We start from the raw sequence: 21,113 nt of genomic DNA, 5'->3' as shown, positions 1-21,113 counted from the left end.
TGTAATACAATGAGAACAAAGCGGTACTGGATGCTGAACAATAATCACTTTGGTATTGTAAACTCCATTACCGGAATGACGGCATTATTCTTTCTTTTATATTATCTGAAACGTATTCAATTTATATTATGCTCTTATTTCGTATATATTTAACAGATAGATATTTTTTGTTTTATAGATTATTGAAGAAACAGTTTATGAGATTGTAAATAATTCCAATGTAACACTAGAGGAATAGGAAGTGTGTTTTGAAGGATGGAAGATATTGGTAGATATATTATTTTTCTTAAAGGTTTCGTTGTCATATCAATATGGAAATAGTTTTTTTGGCACTTGATACAAATGTTGTGTTTTAAAAGTTTATTATGGAAATAAAATGGCATATAAAATAATACATGTATTTAAAATAAAAAATTGTATATCGAACAGCTTTCTTCAAATATGCAGGACTATGCAGGACCATTCAGAAAATGAAAATCGCGTTAAGTATTTGAATTTTAAATCCTGCCGTTTTGATCGTTCGTTATTACACATATCACAATTATACAGACAACAATTCAAAACTTATAGCCTCTGAGTGTGACTGATGATTATGGCTTTAGAATACATTAATCTTAATCTTAATAATATTATAAACGCGAAAGTTTGTACACGTATGTTACTCTCACGCAAAAACTACTGAACGGATTTTGATGAAACTTTACCATATGCATCAAAATTACACATAGTCTATATTTTATATTGAACTTTAACGCGGGTATATATTAGGATAGTACATAATAATCTATTAGATAATACTATTCAAATATTATTATTTACTCACTTAAACTCGATTCAAACAATTTGAGATCGGCCATGTTCAAATAGTATTGCAATGTTTTGATTTCAAAGTTCGTTCAACGGACATGTACCTCTATTTACAAGTTAAGAATAGTACACACTAATGTCAATTAAATCTAAAAGTATCTATTTGTTTTACTATAAAGTCATATCTTTGAACACAATTTTAAATATATGTATATTTTTATTTACCAGCGGTGAAAAAATGAACGTATTGTGCTATGGCTTTATTATGCTTAGCGTCTTATTTCTTTTGGTATGTCCCAAAATAAAAAAAATAAATAATACACAAGTAATCAAATCATTAACAATTGTTAATTAAAAAGACCAAACAGTGGCGAAATTTAAACTAAACAATTAATCAATTATTACAAAACTTTTTTAGTAAATTACTAAAAAGTTGTCAGGATCTAAATCTGTAAAATAATAATAGTAAATAGGGAAATGCTTGTATGACGTTTAATAATGCCCAGTGCAGTGATAGAAGTGCTGTATTTGGAATATGATAAATATTTTACATATTCATCTTATTCCTATTTAAAATAGAAGTGTTATTTTGCAATTGCAAAAGTTTTTTTTGAACTCACGACCTCTTAGGTAATTCAGGATAGTACTAAGCCTTGCAATATTCAGAATTATTTATATGCAACAGTATTATATGCATAATTATTTATTGCTGCTTACATAAAAAGAGTATGCGTATAATTTAAAAACACGCAAAAGTTGGTGACACGTAGAGTCAGGTCGATAACATTGTGTACGCGTCCTTACCTACCTTACATGACATCATTATACAATGATGTCGGAAAATCCAGTACAAATATTAACTTATCTTTATCCTGGTATAATGTCATATCTATTTTGGATTATATCTATATAAAATTAAACGCAAAACTTCATATTAACCTTGTGCTCATATTTTCGAGAAACATCAATATTAATACTTATAGTTTTTTAGATTTTGTTCAAAGTATATGAAATAGGTGTAAAATTTTGGAATGCTCTTAGCATATCTTTGAGGGCGAGGACAGGGTAAACGGCGAAGAATTATAAGATACTCTGATCGCATCACCATATGGTACATGTAGCTACGAAAAGATAGGAAGAAATAAAATGGTTATAAATTAGCTGACCCTTAAACAATCAATTAATAACATTATAAATACAAAATATAAACAAATTTTCAGAAATGTCCAATATATGAATATTTTTAAGTACTTTTGTGAATTACTTTTATACATGAATATATATTTTTTTAATTCTTAGATCCTTCAATGCGCCCTTTTTGAACATCAAATTTCATTACTGTTAAATAATTCAAATACCTAGTACTAGCGCGAGAATGGAACATTCCTGAAATAAATAAAGGCGCTTCAGTTTCACAGAATCATGAATTAGATATTTTCTAGATAAATTATAATCTTTTTGTATTATTTACTAATCTTTTAATAAGAAACCCGTTTGGCAAACTTAGGTAAAGTAGTACTTTACCTAAGTTCGCCGAATTGGTATAAATGAATAAAGAGTAGACTTAATCAATCTTACCTTTCATTAATATATCCATTTTCAATTTCAGCACTTGAACAAAAATATCTTATTGTATATTCGCTACCAATCCCAGGATATGTACACATTTTTAATATATTAATAATCACACTATATTTTATATTATATAAAATATCACTTGCTAAACCACAATTATGATATTCTATCGCAAATAAATTGGATTTGATTTGAAAACTTAAAAAACTCCATCTCAATAACTAGGCTAAAAATCTGTCAATATTATTTAGAAAAAGCATTATTATTTCAATATCACCTAATTGTATTGTTAGTCGTAATTTCGTAGTGAAAATTGATACTGTTTAATGTGGGCGGATATAATATAATGTATTACAAATTCTTAGTGTAAGAGACAGGGATCAATTAATATAGTTTATATAAATATTTAATTAATAGTTAAAATCGTAGCCGTCATTCCGTTAACGTGAATAATCGATCGTTATCGGGATGAATTGATTGACTGGCTAGAAAGCAGTTTGTTCTATCCTAGAATTTCTATAAATATGTTATTTATAGAAATTCTAGGCCAAACAAAACCTCCAGCTTTTTTATAGCATAAGGGTCTATCGAGATGACTGAGAGATTACCTCCCCTCATGAGCGACTAAAACTGAAAAAAATCTGATTTATTGCCGGCCTTTCAGTAAAGTATATGCTCTTGTAATTAATCTTTAAAGTTCAATATTCTATTATATACGTGACAATATCAATAAATTTAGATGTAAACTTAAAAATCAAGACACAAAATTATTACCAAATGTAGACAAATTAATGAAAAATGCCTTTATGATTATTACTATAATGAAATAAAAATTTTAATATAGGTAAAACGAGTACATATCGCTCGCTTGTAGTATAAATTTACCTTGAAATGGATTTATAAATTCGATATTCATTATAAGTACCTACAGACTGTTTATCATATGAAAATGAGATGCAAGCTCTAATACTCGTACTAAGCACGAGTGGGCGTTAACAGAAACATATAGATAAAATAGGATTAGAATATGCTGTTTAAATATATATTTCATAAATACAGTGAGACACTGTTTTTTAATTCGGCTCAATTATAATTAAAATAAAGTTAAATCTAAACTAAAAGTATTACGATTAAATAATTGAACGGTTTAAATATATCACCATTGACCGTTCGGGGGTTAAAAACAGACAATTAGCTCCTTTGCTAGCAATTTCTCGGATTGCTTACCACGCGGCCCTTGAAGACATCATAGTTAAATTCTGATAAATTTACTAAAATCAAATTTTACCGATGTGGACTTTGTAAAAAGTACCGTCATCAATTTATTATTATTACAACATATATCTCTAGGTACAGAAATAAACCCAGACAGTATATATATTAAAAGCAAATGTTTTTTTATAAAAACATTGTAACAAACATAATTAACTATGTTTTCCCTTAAGACATAGAACTTTTATAAGTAAATGTTTATTTTGAAAACCATTCTAACAAACAATAAATAAACTGTGCTTTCCCTTAAAATATATTGTTATTAAAACATTACGAGATAAGGCAGTGAAATTACTGGTTATCAAGACATCTTCTCTTCTGACAGTCCTCCAGAATGGCGGATGTCACATGATAATATGGTGCTGTAAATATAAGCGACGGCTACCACTTACCATCCGGTAGCTCCTAAGTTTGTTTGGCATTCTAATTACATAAAAAAGTTACCTGATTTCATTGTCGTTCTGTCATCCTACCGGCAAAAAATATTAAGGTAAGAGGGATCACGGATCTATCTTCATTCACAAGAAAAGCCTTAATATGTAGGTATATTATTTGTCTGAAGTACAAATATCAACAAAAGTGTAAACGTAGCAAACCCGTTGAGAATTCAAACATGCCAGGCGTTTGATACGAAATTCTCACTTATATAGAGGCACCCACGGGAAATTGGGCCGCTAGACTTATTTCCTCTTTAGTACCCTGCCTCTAAGTGACGGTAGATTTATTTGAGGTGGGCGAGGTAATATCACAATGTTTGTAATCGCAAAATAATGTTTAGATTTTATAAGCTTCTAAGATATATTTTATAACCGACTTTAAGAAAGAAAGGGGTTCCTAATTCGAGCGACATTGTCCATAATTATAGTATATATATATATTTTTAATAATAAAATCTATGATTAATTATTATTATACAATAATTAATAAAAAATGGACGGCGTCGGTGGTCTCGCGGTTTTTACACACGGTGCACACCGCTTTACTTCCTATATACGCGGGTTCGATTCCTCGTACGTTGCAAACATTTGAATTCATGAGTATGATTATTTGTATCGGTCTGGGTGTTTTCTATGTATATTATGTACTTAAAAATTAGTTGTCTAGTAGGTACTCATAACACAAACTCTGCTTACCGTGGGGCTAGACGGCGCTGTGTGAATTTTCCTGGGTTATTTATTTATTATTACATTTAGTATAAGATGTCGAGCTTAGTCTCTTATTGGTCTAATGTACTAAATATATATATTTCACTAATAACAGTCTATTTCACGTAATCACCAATACAATTTTTTACACGCATACTCGTCTACCTACCTGGTATATATTATAAAACAGCTTTACGTATATGATAAAGTTTATTATGATCGGTTGAACCGTTAAGGCATCAAAACATAAGAAAGAAAGAAACTTATTTTCACATTTTAGGCACCTACACAATATGGAATCATTGAGTGGAAACCCAATGATCTAGATAAAAGTAGATAACATTATTTGTTATTATCTCTAATACCCATATAAAAAGAACGAAATAAAAAAAAACGTACAAAAGGATGAACGTATTTTGTTGAATCATGCAGTTATTTATTATTCTCTACAACGCTAACTCAAAACCTACATTCGAAGGCTTAATCACATGCTTCAAGACTACAATGAACGTTGTAAAGTGTTGCTGCAGTACATCTGAGGCTTCCATAACATTCAACTCACATTTAAACTTATATTAATGCAAATAAATGCATACCAGACATACTTTGCAAATACTGACAGAACTCACTCAGAACAGATCAGAACAGAATTATTGCGCTAGTAGAGGATAATACGTTTTTAAGGTAATCCGAATGCCAAACCAGCTGATGGCCCATCTGATAGTAAGCGGTAACCGTCGTTTATATCATGAACAGCATCATGGGCATCACATTATCATGTGTCACCCGTGAGTATGTTGCTATTACTGTGGACTAAAATGTCATGCGTCTTATCCTGCAATTTCACTGCCTAGTCGCACCTGAAACACAGCTTACAAAACAAGCTGCTTGGCGGTTGAAGTAGGTGAGATTGAGGTACCCAGAGACAACATTTCACCTTTTACTTATGGTAGGTCTATTTATGTGTAAACTTCAAGCATAATCACATAAATCACAAGGCACGGCTTATCTACTAATAATATTACGTTTTAAATGTATGTATTTCTGACAATAATGATTTTGTCGCGATCTGGTCAAGGTCGTATGAATTATAAATAATAAAGAAAGACATCTGCCGTAAATATTGCAAAGCGACGACTAAAGTCGTTAACATCCGAGAAAAACTGGACTTGTGAAATCTCGAGATTATTCATGAATTCATAATGCCAACCGATTAAAGACTGAGAAATCGGTATTCTAATGTTTATAAATTATAACTTAATAACAAATAAATAAAAAGTGAAAATTTGATTATAAAAAAATAGAACAATATCGAGAAATAAGACGTTTTATTTCTGTTTTTTAATTTGACAGAGTATTTACTGTGACAAAAAGTGTATAGTACAAAATATTAATTAGACATTTTCTATTACGTATGGGGTTAAAAGAACATTACTATAGAAATAGCTCATTATTTTAGAACTGTTACAACAAAAATCGACTACATGTTTCTGGAACAGACGAGAATCAGTTTTTTATGACTATAGAATAGTACTAACCTGCGCTAACGGCAAACGCTGCCGGGGGGTTATTGAAAGATGAGGAGAATAAAATCAAGGAGTTAACCAGCGAATTATACAAGAGAATGGTTATTAAAAGAACTTTAATACCATCTTGTGACGGAATCTTGTTGATGTATTTGAGCAAGCTACCGTAATGTCCGTGGTGCTGATCATGTATAGTATAGGTGCCGGTTACCAGTTAACATTAGGGGGCTTGTTTGATAAAATTACTATCGGACTAAGTTTTCTAAATATATATAACTCAAAGGTGACTGACGTAGTGATCTATCAACGCACAGCCCAAACCACTGGACGGATCGGGCTGAAATCTGGCAAGCAGGTAGATGTTATGACGTAGGCATCCGCTAAGAAAGGATTTTGATTAATTCTACCCCCAAAGGGATAAAATAGGGGATGAATATAAAACTTTGTCAATTTTAAACCGATAGGGCTGAGACTTTGCATGCATAATGCTACTATGACGTAGGCATCCCCTAAGAAAGGATTTTGATAAATTCCATCTCTAAGAGGATAAATTAACGTAGCCGCGGGCAAAAGCTAGTGTGATTATAAAAATGAAAATATCTTTAATGGCAAGATTTTGAATATCAGGTACAATAGCAATAGCTGATGCAGCTCCTGTTGCTAATTTTGTATGTTTTTTGTCTTATTTTTGTGCATGTTTGGTTATCTTTTTATTGACGATAAAGGTTTATCTATCTATCTTGAAGAGAAGTTAGGTGAAATCCAAGGAACGCAGCCGGATATTATTTTTCTTATAATGAATACATTATATAATATCCTTGTCACCATAATTTATACTACTTATATAAATATATATGATCATATCTAGATCCATGTATAAATTTATTATGTGTTTATAATATTAGAGAAAAATCTTGTAGCAGTGTTTCTTTAGAAATTTAGAGAAATGTTTTTCCTTTCTACTGTTTATGAATACATAATAAACCCTAAGAAGAAATCGTAAAATTTTTAATTATATCAAAAACATTAGTTATTATTTTCATGAACGTTATATGTGATATATTCCATAATGTAACTGCATATCACTCTAAAAGCAGACTTGTATATTAAGTATTAAGTATAATAATAATAATAATAATAATAATCTCAGGACAATTCACACAGCGCCATCTAGACCCAAGTTAAGCTAGCTAGAGCTTGTGTTATGGGTACTAGATAACTGATACATATACATAGATATTTTTTTAGTAAATACATACATATTATACATAGAAAACACCCAGACCGATACAAACAATCATACTCATGGATACAAATGTTTGTGCTGTGCGAGGAATCGAACCCGCGACCATCGGTCGTAAAGCGGTGTGCTTGACCGCTAGACCACCGAGGTCGTCAAAGAATACATGAATTCTATTTTTTACTATTTATCAAGTCATCAAACATTGAGTAAAATATAGATTTCTTAATAATACAGTAGTTATTGTATCACAAATACCATTAATCATGAATTTACAACTGCTCTAACATACACATAAACTTACTCGTAAATCAGTTCTCTAAATCCATATATGTTAATAACTTTTATATATATTACAATATTCAGTTACTGGCTGTAACATATATATATGTATAAAACACTTCATTATCCTAACAATAACCCTTTGTCCCCCTGTAATGTCCGACATAAAAATCCATGGTACAGTTTATTTATTAGTTTGTGTACCTTCAAAGGTCTTCCATAAATTTATGGTCCTTGTATAAAAACATTACCATTCCGCTGTTCATCAAACCCATTCCTGGGGCAGTTCCTTTGACCTCGAATGTGCAAAATAAGCCATACTAGGGTTGACTCTATACGTTGGGTGCAGAACCATGCTCTATTGGTTGATAATCTACGGATACTAATGCTTTGAACAGATATAGAGTATTGGTTAGAGTAGAGTAAATATATTAGTCTTTTTTTATCATCAAATAACCGCCTAAGTCAATTCTGTGATGTGTTTTAGTAATTTTGTTTAATCACAGTAATTAATATTTCATTGAAACAATGTTATGCCAATATTGGTAATTATTTCGCCATAGTTTTGAAATTATATTCCGGTTTGAAGCTTGAGATACGGAAGAGATTGTGTTTTGGGAGTCATTGTTGAAGTTTAATATGTATAATCAAAACCATATTCTTCATATTCCATTTGTAAAAAAAAACTTCGAATTTATTGTGCCGTTTGAAGATTTTTTTGTGGGCATACTTTTTAAAAATGTATAGTTACCAAAAGATAATGAGCATTGTATATATTGTATATAATAATGACTTCAAATTACAGCAAAAAATACAGATTAGGCTAGGCGACTCGCACCAAATATATTAATTAAAATTAATAAATATAATTTTAATGATATTATATTTTAAAATATGACAACCCTATTACGTAATTTGTGAGCGTGTATGAAATATGTCGCTCGCACGATGTCAAATTAAACCCTTTACGCAAGATACTCATCATATTACAGTTCTGCTAACTACCTGCCATACCTCCGTGGCATATTTCATAAAAAACATGTTAACAATCTCAGTTACACGCGTTAATATATACTCATATAAAATTACATACCTGTACCTATATTAATTTTAATGTACAAATTTACCAAAAGTTATAAATTTTTGTGTTTATTACGGAACAACTTCGCCAAAATTGAACGGATTTCGAATGTGGTTTTCAGAATGGATAGGATTTAGTCCAGTGTAGGCTCACACAAAATTTCGATCAATAAAAAAAAAAACAAAAAACAGCCAATGTAAATTGTTATTACAAAGGGGAAAAGGGATCGGTAGTGTTGTGAACTTTGTTAGCAATGTACCATGTCAGGTTGACCTCCACGCGGATCCTCCTGGATATCATCATGACAAATTTCTGGTCAAATTGTCACGGTGGGCTAACTGCTCTGAATTTGAGATGTAATTCGTAAATCATGTCGCTTTCATAAAAGTTAGGTATAAAAATGAATGAAATCATAAAACTGTATCTTACATACTATAAAATCTCGATAGAAAGCTGATATCGTGTGTAGGTAAACGTGAAGACGGGATGTCCTTCATACCTGCCTTAAATGGCTTTATGCCAGGCTATTCAAATATAAACGGATAATGGGAAGGTAGCCAGATATGGTTACAGGATAGTGAGTCAAAGTAGACCGATACGAGGTAAATAGCCTTTAAAACCTTTAGAAATATATCTAGTCTAAAAATTTATTCTTCTTATCAATTTCCGTTTAAATTTTTACTAGAAACATTTATCAGAATAGAGTATAGACTTAGCAAACGAGCCAATGGTCAACTCGATAGAAAGTGCCAATGGTGACTATATCACATAAAGTTATGGACTTGACGGTCTTTATCGGTTATACTCTTCGAGTGTTGGTAACCTTAGAACTATGTGTCCTGTCACAGAAACTTCATGTATTTCAATGCCAAGTCTCATGTTTACAATGCAAGAAATCTCACAATTTGCTTAACGTAAGTACTTATGTGGAATTTCTATGTTCGTTTAGACTAAATGTGTGTCGAAATCTATCTGGTTCTATATTCTAACTCTTCCATTCTACTTTTCGTCTCTTTCCACCATTAATGGTTCCACATTTGATCTCTCTGACATTCCTCTAGGGGCTTATTTATCGTACACTATTAATAATGCCCTAAACTATGTTTATATCGCTTCCGGCATCATTTCCCGGAAATATTTTAATGGGGTGCAAAACGGACAGTCAATTTCAATAGGTCAACTGGGAGTTGGCGATCTTTATAGGTTTACCCGTTAAACAGTTTGACGTTCAAGTTATATGTTTACTTTTGTGGTCAATAAAAACATAATAAGTTCATAGCTTACCAATTATTATACTACAAACATAAAAATCATCTCCTAAGTATACTACTAATATAAAAAAAACTACGGATGTCTAAATAAAAGTAGGAGATCAGCATACCATTACTACGAGAGCAGTTCAAGTTCCGTATAGGTTTCTTATCGTATTCTGTTATTGTATATATTGTTTACATTGTCAGCTCTTACGACTTCTGGGGACGAAAGGAATGTGTTCTTACTCTGTTGCCACATCTATACCAATAAATAATAACAATAATAAATACTTTTTTAATGTATTAAAAACGCGCCAGTAAATAGAGAACATATATATTTTTAAAAGCACAATCGCATCTCAATGACTCTTGGACAAAAGATTCACTAGACGTGATGACCACTGAGGTCAATGTTGTAACAGGTCAAGGTCTAAAACTATTGAACCTGTAGCAATCTCACCGCAAGATGACCACAGACCATTATAACATTAACAGTGGAACATAATGTGGTTACGTTACAAAGTAGGTGTAGATTAATGAGTATCATTATACTTAAATGTATTGCATGATGATATACCTACAATATTATGTAAATACTAATGAATGTAATATTTATTTTATAATACTTAATAGAAGTTATAAGCAAATAAATCTAAGATTAAAACTAGACTTCATGGAAATGTCATAATAATAAGTAGGTATTTTAAAAAGTAGGTTGTGGAGCGTTGTAGTACGTACCTTTCGATGGCCATTCGAACATAGCACAATTGCTTTATACAAAACAAAGCTGTAAATTAAGTAAATAACAATGTACCTACAACAAAATTTATTAACATACCCCTTCAAAGACAAAATTGTAATATTTGGTTAACAAATTAACATTTTGATTAATTTATTCTCGGGCATGAGGTATTATTATATTCTTGCGAGTAAGTTACAAACCTTGTAAAAATCTGGTCCAAAAATTACAAACAGACATTAAGATAATAAAAATGCACAGTAGAAGAAAAAAAAGTAATATAGATCAAAGTGTAAACACAGTCTAACCTGGTCTGCCTGCGTTTAAAGATAACCTGCCATAACAGTTTCGTAAAGGCTATAAACGCCCACTTGACAATAAACTGAATGTAGCCACTAGAAATACGAGTAGCCGGGTCTCCGGGTGTATGAAAAAGGTTTTATTGGTTACAAAAGCAGAGTTACTTAATATAGGTAACAAAATAGGAGTGGTGAACACATATACGCAAACAGATGAAATCAACCAGTGGGCAGTGAAGATTGTGTGTCAATTTGTGAAACACCTTCAACTGCAGTTAGATGGTGAAGAAATATTAAAACATATTTTATTGAAGAAGATTACTAAGGTAATAAATATTACCAAAGCCATGTTAAAAATCTAGTGTTCAAGTTATCTACGTAGTATAAACTTCGAAGTACCTGAAAAAATCGCCTGCGTGTGTATCCAGTCACACCTACATATTTAAATTGCCGAGCATCTTGCTTTGTTCTATTTTTCAGTTATAGGGTTATTATTAGGCAGTGAAATTACATCATAAGAGCCATGACATCTTATTCCTTTGGAATGACAATGCACAATAAGTTGTATCACAGGCGTCACGTGTTAACGTGATGTCGTAGTGCTGTTCATGTATATAAGCGATTGTTACCATTACCATCACCTGTCACCTGGTTGGCTAACAGTTGATTTTGGCATTCTAATTACTATAAAAAAAAACTGCAACTAAACAGTAACTGAAAAAGTATCAAAAGATCATATTTTACTGAAAATTACTAAGGTAATCAATCTTGCCGGAGTTATATTAAAGAGTCTAGTGTTCAAGTAGACGACGTGATAGACACTTATTAAAAGTTCCAAGTTCGAAATTGTATCAATACTCTGCAGAAGTTACTCAATTAGGAATTCATTAATCCGTTTGAATTGATTAATTTTGAATTGGTGCTTTCTTATAAATTCGATAATGAGATGTAATAGAATGCTGGACTGTTTTTATAACGATAAAGACAGAATTTGCGCTTATTTATTTATTTATATAACATTAATGTAATAGAGAAGTAATATATATATGGCGGACTTAACAACTTGTGGTATTTTTTATCACTCAACCATAGGTGGTGCAGAGATAAGTTATTGGCGATGCTAATACTTATAACGATTTTTTTTTATAATAACTACATAAATATTTTTTTATCTTTAACTTTATATTTATTTACTGCATAAATTATTACCCATTCAACCACCTAAGCCTCTGTTTTAGGTTAACTGACAGAGATCTCTTCTAGGGACAAGGCCACTTTTGCTCACAATATCTATGAATTATTTTATTACCGTTTGCAATAACTATTTTTTATGTAAATGAAATTGCAAACAAGGTATGGGTCCACTTGATGGTAAGCTGTAACGGTCGCCTATATAATATGAACAGCACTGCCCGTTATCATATGATACCTGCGATTACCACTCATGCGTTACCATTCGAGAGGACTAAGATGTCAAGCCTCTTATCCTTTTTTTATAACATCTTTATATAAATAAATATTCGTATATTTATTGTAGTGGTTAATTTAAGGACTTTTATCAAATATTAATGCCAGCTCAATTGTAACTTATTCCTAGTTTTATCGTATACTGTATAATGAGCACAACAAAGATCAGAGACTTCACTATGGTATCATACGAACATCAAACTGATTCAGTTCAAAATGAAATGAATTGATTTTAGTAAACTATGTTCGAAAAATAGTGGCATATAAATATAAATGGCTAATATACTATTTTCAAATAGGAAGGTCTTAAATATCGATCGACCATATGTTGAGTCACCGGTGCTTTTAGATAAAAATATAGTAGGAACCATATGCTCTTTATTAAATCGTATTTCAGCTCCACTTGCACAATTCTAACACTTTAAAATGTTCAACATCTTTTAAAATTGTTTATTTATAACTATCAGGTTTATAATCGGTTCATAATCTAATTTATATGCAACTAGCTGTTGTCCGGGACTTCGTCTGCAGAAACTTTCACCCCTATTATACCCCCTTCCAGATCAGTTTTAAAGACAAAGGAAAGCCTACGTCTCACGCTACAATGTTACGTAAAATGTAATTAACAATCGTTCAGGCATTTAGTCATGAATAACAAATAGATCAATAAATACAGACACTTTTATATTTATATCACTAACTGTAACCAGCAATGTAGTCCGTTTTTTTGACATATTTTTTTATCTCAAAAATTCGCCTTCGTCGGTCATCCTGCTACAATATATGTACGTTCACAAATGTGACAGTTTGTTCATTTGTTGATCAACTTATTTATGTATTTTTGACATATTTTCATAATTGAACGGCTGAACAGATTTCAATTAAAATTTAATCTTTATATATAAAGATTCAACAAACAGATTTTCATATTCATAATATTAGTTTGGACCAATAGTAGTTACTTCTAATATAAATAAATGTTTGTGTTGTAATTGACAGCTCGTATATCAATCAGCAAGTGATATCTACCATCTTCAAACACTTATTACGATCCTTTGATTGCGTTTGGAACTAGAAAGATCTTCTGCAATCATGCCACTCCACCATTTGATTTGATTTTAATTTTGACTTGACTTTAACTAGTTGTTACCCGCAACATGACTTCTGCTTTTTTAAAAGATAAACCTATGATATATAACAAAACTCTTATAACATATCTCCATGCAAAATTTCATTAAGACCCGTTCAGCCGTTTAATCGTGAAAAAGTAAAAACAGAAACACTTTTTATAACATACTAGCTACCCGTCGTGCATCGCTCGGGTGTACATGTATTATACATGTAAACCTTCGTCTTGAATTACTCTATCTATTAATAAAAACTGCAATAAAATCTGTTGTACAGTTTAAAGGATCTAAATGAACAGACAGCGGAAGCAACTTCATTTTATGCTATGTAAAGAAGTATGGATTTTGTCGTATGAAAAATGTTCAAAGCCCAAAGGCTTCAGTTCCAATTATGAGAAGTGTACGAAGTGGCAAATCCCTTAGAACAAACGGACATATCATTTACCTCTATCCGTCTTGTTAATATTGTCTGTGAAGTGGTACTTTATCAAACACAAGTGAGGTAGACCCTGAACCCTTCGAACTGAACATTCCGATAATGCCTCTATTTGTTGTAATGGACCTTACCTTTTGTAATTTATACGGTGTTGCCAGGAATAGAGTAAAATGGCGTTTAAGTATTGGGTTAAATGTCTACTAAGTAAGATATGAATATGTATCATACATGTAACTATAATTTATTCCGCACAGATAACAAACAAGGGACTTTTTTCGAACTATACTAATACTTTTGGCCACAGCTAGCCCTTTACAGCTTCGAATGGTAGGGGCTGAGTGCAGATAGCACTCGAAACTCGCGGAGGGAGTTATGGAGTGGCTGAAGGTCAATTTCTGTCTGACGAGTACCACTTTTGTCTGAGGGCACCGCTAGAGTTTCGAACCTCCGCTCAGGTGGTCGTAATTTCCGTCTCCGTTTGAATTGGACGGGATATCGATTGGAGGGGGTGAAAGTACTTATATATATGTATATAAATGATAAAGAACCCTATTGTTGTGCAAAGCTGACGATTAACCTGATTTTAAGTGGTAACAGCAAACAAAGTATCATGTGACATCTTATGCGTTGCCCTGCCGAAGAAATAAGAAGAAACTTATCCTGTAATTTCACGGTCATATCTCACTATTCGACCAAAATACAATTGACAACAAAAGCTTTCTTTTTTTTTCTCCATCACTTTACCCTGTCCCGGATAAAGACCTCGCATTCTATGGCTCTTTTTAATTACATCTATCCACCCCTTAATAATAGGCGGTTAATATTTAATTTATTTTTATTATTGACTAACGATCCGCCCTGTCTTCGCATAAGTGTAATATTTGTTAATAATGGAGATCAGTGGGCCCATTGCTAGCAATGTACCCAGGTCCGCACCCACCCTGGGAAACGCTGGATTTAATTCCTATTGAATACGCTATGTGTTAACCCACCTGCCAACATTTCTCATCCTGTCATCCTCCACTGGGTACCCTGCGAGCGTATACCATTAGCGCAGGCGGGTGCACCGATGCATAATACACTATAAAAAAGTATACATTTCTTTTGTCTATTATTTAATTTCTGTACATTGTAACAAAAAAATGTTTACGTTTTAAATTTAATCCTTATTATGCACATCATTAAATTAAATTTCATTGTTAGATGCTACTCCATACAGCGTGAATATCGCTGAATTTATCTCACCTTGTATTGAGTGTACAATGAAACTGAAAATTAAGTTAACTCTTGCAATTGTTCTACATGTGTATGATAAACTTTGTTTCATGTTACTTCGTGCTACGGGCGCTGTTTCAGTTACCATACATTTGTATAATTAAACTCAGCTGCAGAAGTTACTTTAATATTTAATATCACCTACCAACATTTATATATTAATACTAATTGTGTCCGCGACTCCATTCGCATAATTTTTCTTATGAATTAATATTAATTTTAATAACATTTCATATTACATATTTTAAATTACTATATTATATTTTATTTATTATAAATATATAACTCTAAGGCCATAATTACAGTGGTTTACTATCAGTCTCATGGCTCTCAAAGGTAATGGAGATCGAATCTGAATATATGTGTTAAATGCGACTAACAATCCGGTGATCGAAAACAGAGAATATCTGAAGTCTTCCGACTCCTAGAATCTAAATATTCTCAAGGAAATATGGGCATCTGAAATAACTGTTATAAAAATCTGTACGTTAATAAATGTAGAGTTAAATAAAATAACTCTAAATCGGATACCTCTTATCTTTGTTTTATTTTGGAATGAGAAACATGTAATGTACACGTTTCCCATTACGAAAGACTATAAAAACTATGGCTGTTTTGGTTTTCCTTTGCGTGACTTTCACCATAAAACGACACGGTTAACCACTCATGTCTAACAATTGCCCGCATATGGAAAAGATTATGTGACTGCGACAGATAGAAAAAGAAATATTAAAAATATATATAATTATATGTATTTAAAGAAATCTTTATTATGTTCAATAGAATATATTTTTTTATCTTCTTTGCAATCTGATGAATATTCAAGCGAACTCTGAAAAAGGGCGAGCATAAATAGGTCTGCGTAGGTCGCAGGGCTACAGGTTCCAGCACCTGACAATAGCTCATACCCCCCAATAAAAAAAGTCTATTATACATTGTTGACAATTAAAAAAATACTTTACGGTAATAAAATATTTTTGTTTCAAGGGGTCATAATTTTTTATTTATAGGGGAAACAGTATAGTTATTGGCCAGTTAAGCGACCACTCGATAAAAAAATACAATTAAAAAAAAATGCATGGCTCTAAAATAAATACAACTCATGATATATGTTTCTTTATTAATGTATTTACTATACCAGGTGCCTTACATAAACTTTTATTAAATATTATAAGAATAATGTGAACTTAAAAATATAAAACTTGAGATCCCAGTAATTGGCCATAAAATTACAGTTACTAGCCATCAAATCATATAGTTATTGGCCACACTGAAAAATAAAATATAAATTGAAAACTTAACAAAAAAGTAGTATTCATCGTGGTTTTCATCTTCAGAACATTCAGAATCATCACCAGTGTCGTCATTTAACGATAAACAGTTGTGGCATATAAAGTCAGAAAGCTCATCGTCATCTGGCATATGTTCTAGGTGTTTTTGAGGAATGCAATGACGATGGTAATAGTTTTTACATAAACTACATACTACTGACTTATTTTTATTAGTCAGACGCTGGCACATATCACAAGTAACAACCACTATATTAGATGAAATTCTTATTTTACCATGGTTGTTAATTTCAGTATCTATATTTTCCTCTTTAGCATTTTCCGTTACAGTCTTCATGTCAATATTTTCATTTTTCTTATCAATATTTTTTTACTTCTTTCCTACACCTTTACCTTTTTTGGTCTTCAGAACATTTTCTTTTTTCTTTTTTTAAAATAATAGCAATGTTGAGCTTCGTTACCACCTCTCCAACATTTTCTGATTGAAATTTACGTACTGCATTTCGGTACATTTTTTTTATTGGTCCAAATACAGAAACATCTGCTGGCTGAGTTAATTATAGGCTTTGTTATTTATCAAAAGTAATAAAAAAAGATATAGTAATTGGCATACTTTTTCTATAGACTAGTTTTACGAACGATACAGTTATTGGCCTAGGCTATTAACTGTGAGTAATGGTTTAAAATTTGTAGAAATTGTGTAGGACACTACACAGTGTAACAGAAGACGTTATCTTTAATAAAAACACTAACTTAACTTTTTTCAATAAATACAGCTATTAGCATAGTAGGCCAATTACTACGTACTATTCAATTAATCGAGACACTAATTGGCTAACAAAATTTTGTGGTTATTGAAGAAAATAAGTTACAATACAACTTTAATCTGTTTATAACACATAAAAAGGCTATGTTTTATCAAGTTTACATAACGGACAGACTACATACACATTTCAAAATAACGCACAAAAAAATAAATGCATCTTAATATTTTTTTAATATACTCACCTGATTTTGTTCCTCCGGCAAAAAATCACACATCGGAAAAGAACCAAATAACCTAGCGGAATTTTGTTGAAACTTTTAGACAGAGAATAAAATTGTCACCATTAATCAGATTTCAAATCTACTATTTGTATAGAATGTTGCTAGTTTTTTGGCAGTAAAGTTGAAATGGCTAATAACTGTAAGGGGGCCAATAACTATACTGTTTCCCCTATATTATATGTAATTGGAATGGTAACCAAATCGCCTTCCCAAATAATGGTAAGTCGTCTATATATGTACTATCATCATTACATAGTATACAACAAAGTCATTGTCGCTGTCTGTCTGTCCCTATGTATGCTTAAATCTTTAAAACTGCGCAACGGATATTGAAGCGGTTTTTTTTAAAATAGATAGTGATTCAAGAAGATGGTTTATATGTATAATACGTGTACACCCGGGCGAAGCCAGGGTGAGTAGCTAGTTATATAAATAAAAACAAATATATAAATACCAACTATTTTGCGCGACTTTCTGTCCTCGTGATCTTTCTTCATGGTGCTTTTCATTTAGATTTATTGAGGAATTTGTCGTAAAAAACCTCTAACACATAGATATACTTACTCCATAATTATGTATGTACAAAAATATTGATACTCCATAATTCTGTACGAACAAATAATATCTGAGTTTCTCTACTCGTTTTTCGAGTCTAATAGTACAAGGTCTGTTTATTTTGAAACTAGATGGCGCTGTGTGTACTAAAAAATATAAGTTCAAGGCAAGGCTTTTATTTCATGACGCCACCAGACTCATCACATTATGGTTCCATTCAAGGAGTGGGAAAGCAAGGACCTTCTGATGTCACTCGACAGAAACTTCTTGCTCAACAATAGGAGTAATAGGCATGCATGTATCGTCGTCGCAAGTCATAAGATATAGCGTTTTCACATGTGTTATTTCAACGGGCGATAATTACTCATATAATTTATTGAAATTTAAAGTATAAATAATATATAGCTATATTACATCTTTACATAGTAATAAACAAAATCCCTAGGGCTGTCTGTACGTTTAGATCTTTTAAAATTTGCAACGGATTTTAATTTAGTTTTCAGCAATAAATAGTGATTCATGAGGAAGGTTTATATGTATAATACATGTACAACCGTGCAAAGCCGGGCGGACAGATAAATTGTAATAATTTAAACATAATAAATCTGCGTATAGTAGTTGTAACTTATATTTTAATATTACATATTCACGATGAAACGGCGGAACAGGACTAAATTGACATTAATATTGATAGTTTTATATAAAAAACAGTAAACGAAATCACGGGAAACAGCTAGTGACTTATATTTAATAAATCGTTAGGTGTCAGTATTGATTTTTTCCTCTTACCTAAAAAGAAGATTTCCGAAGTACTTAATATTCAATTTTGTTTCGAATAAATTAACTGCAGATCTAATTAAAGCCTGAAGGTCATAAAATATACGTTTAAACAATAAAATTAACATAACAAATCTTTTCAAACAAGAAGGTTGACATATAATAAAAGTTTTAATTTTTTTATAAACAATATCAAACTTAATCTTTGTATGTCACTCATATATAACTTAAATTTGCATTTATATATTTTCTGCTCCGCACTTAAATGACGGGACTACACAAAGAGAATGATGGGAAGGGCCTGATGTCAGTATCGTCGGATGCTTCACACTAAACAATAGGTGTAATAGGTATGGGTAAGCACTTGCCTTAAATGCATAAGAAAAGCGATTTCGTGTAAACCCGCCTGCCGCCGTTATAGCAACAAATATATTGAACTAGTTTTTGTCCGTGATGTCGAGTAAGGAGATGTATTAACTAACTAAAGTAGTAGCTAATGAACAAATACTACGAGCATGCCTAATTATATTTATTGGTTGTGCCGGTTATATAAACTATCGGAGTCAGCACATGAGACTCCTGGTATTTCTGTTACCGTTTACCATCAGATGGACCGTATGCTTGTACATGCAATCGTAGTACGAAAAAAAAGGATTTTTCTACAAGAAACTTTTCCCGGTATACACAGATAACTCAGAAAACTTTTATTAAAATTCGGTGTGTGGTTTTGGAAGGCATAGTGGACAAATACACAAACATTCATTTTTATTTATAAATTACACATAATTAGGTATAATTTTAATTTTCATATTTTCGTCATAATTATTTAAATGATTATTAATTTTTTTATCTCATAGACTGGAACTTGATAGTATGTTTGAGTTTCTTGATGACTTAAAGTGTAAAATGTTCTACTAATGTGTAATTATATCACCTCACTATATTAAACCTAAATGCTCATATATATAAAAAGTACACTCCACGTTATGTCAGTACTGACCTCTTATAACTTACACCACAATCAGAGTATGGTTGGTATGAGAGGTCCCCGACGAACTGTCGAGCTTTTCAAAGGACCCACAAGACGGAGACGCCCTTTGTTTGTTAGGAAACGGTTGTTATGTATGTAACTATATGATACCGTATCATGTACGAGTTTAAATGTAATTTTTATGGTACATTCTACATTTTGGACTCACCTGTCATCTTGCAAGTGTTTCAACTCGCTCAGCTCTAACTCCCTTCTCAGGTTAGAAACTTCACAGAGCAGCATGTCCCGCTCTGTTGACACCTTCTCCAGTTCGGCCCGCAGTCGGACCACCTCGTTGGTGAGATCCATTGTCGCCATTTCGACTATCGATCACTATAACAATCGACACAGCACATCACTAATCACGAGGCGCTGCACGCCGTCCAATCGCGTTCGCGCATTTAAATTTCGAACAGCACAAAACGTCACGCACTCGCCGTTAGTCGATAATATGGAATTTAAATTGAGAACTTCACAGATATTTTTTGTTTATTTCCGCATTTCACTGTTTCGCACTGGCCGCTCAGCCTACATCGGCATCTGAAACAATAAATCATTCTGTGAGAGAATGTAACGTAAAAGAAAATCGCGTAGTCGGTATGAGAATCCGAAATATTCTGTTCATAAACTCTCACAATAGGGCATATGAAGTAGCAAGCATGAGAGCTATGATAACATAGGCATAAATAACTGGGATAGCCGTCTTTATTGGTTGTTTTTGTGCAAACAGGCCAGTATTTCTGGCTCATTCCTATTGTGCCGGGAGAAAAGTAAAAGCATATTGTAAATATGGGCAGAGCGAATCGTTGTTGACTAAGCACTGTATTCTAATCTCAATTCCTTCCTTTAGAATGATTACTTACGTATTTATAACAATTTGTCTTTTCAATA

At 31.9% G+C, this 21,113-nt stretch overlaps 1 protein-coding gene across 3 annotated transcripts in view; it reads right to left on the bottom strand.

The window, feature by feature from the left end:
- The window catches only part of LOC131851368 (IQ motif and SEC7 domain-containing protein 2), a 212,462-nt gene that overhangs the window by 91,906 nt on the left and 99,443 nt on the right, over positions 1-21,113 (bottom strand). For all 3 annotated transcript variants that reach the window (XM_059201863.1, XM_059201891.1, XM_059201869.1), the window contains exon 3: positions 20,392-20,762. In XM_059201863.1, the coding sequence (XP_059057846.1) occupies positions 20,392-20,540 (149 nt within the window). In that variant the 5' untranslated portion in view covers positions 20,541-20,762. The remainder of the gene's footprint in view (positions 1-20,391; positions 20,763-21,113) is intronic.

The sequence above is a fragment of the Achroia grisella genome, unplaced genomic scaffold (genome assembly GCF_030625045.1).
Source record: "Achroia grisella isolate CSIRO2021 unplaced genomic scaffold, CSIRO_AGI_Agris_v1 utg1174, whole genome shotgun sequence".
Classification (NCBI taxonomy): Eukaryota; Metazoa; Arthropoda; class Insecta; order Lepidoptera; family Pyralidae; genus Achroia; species Achroia grisella.
This window is presented reverse-complemented; position numbering and strand designations above follow the sequence as displayed.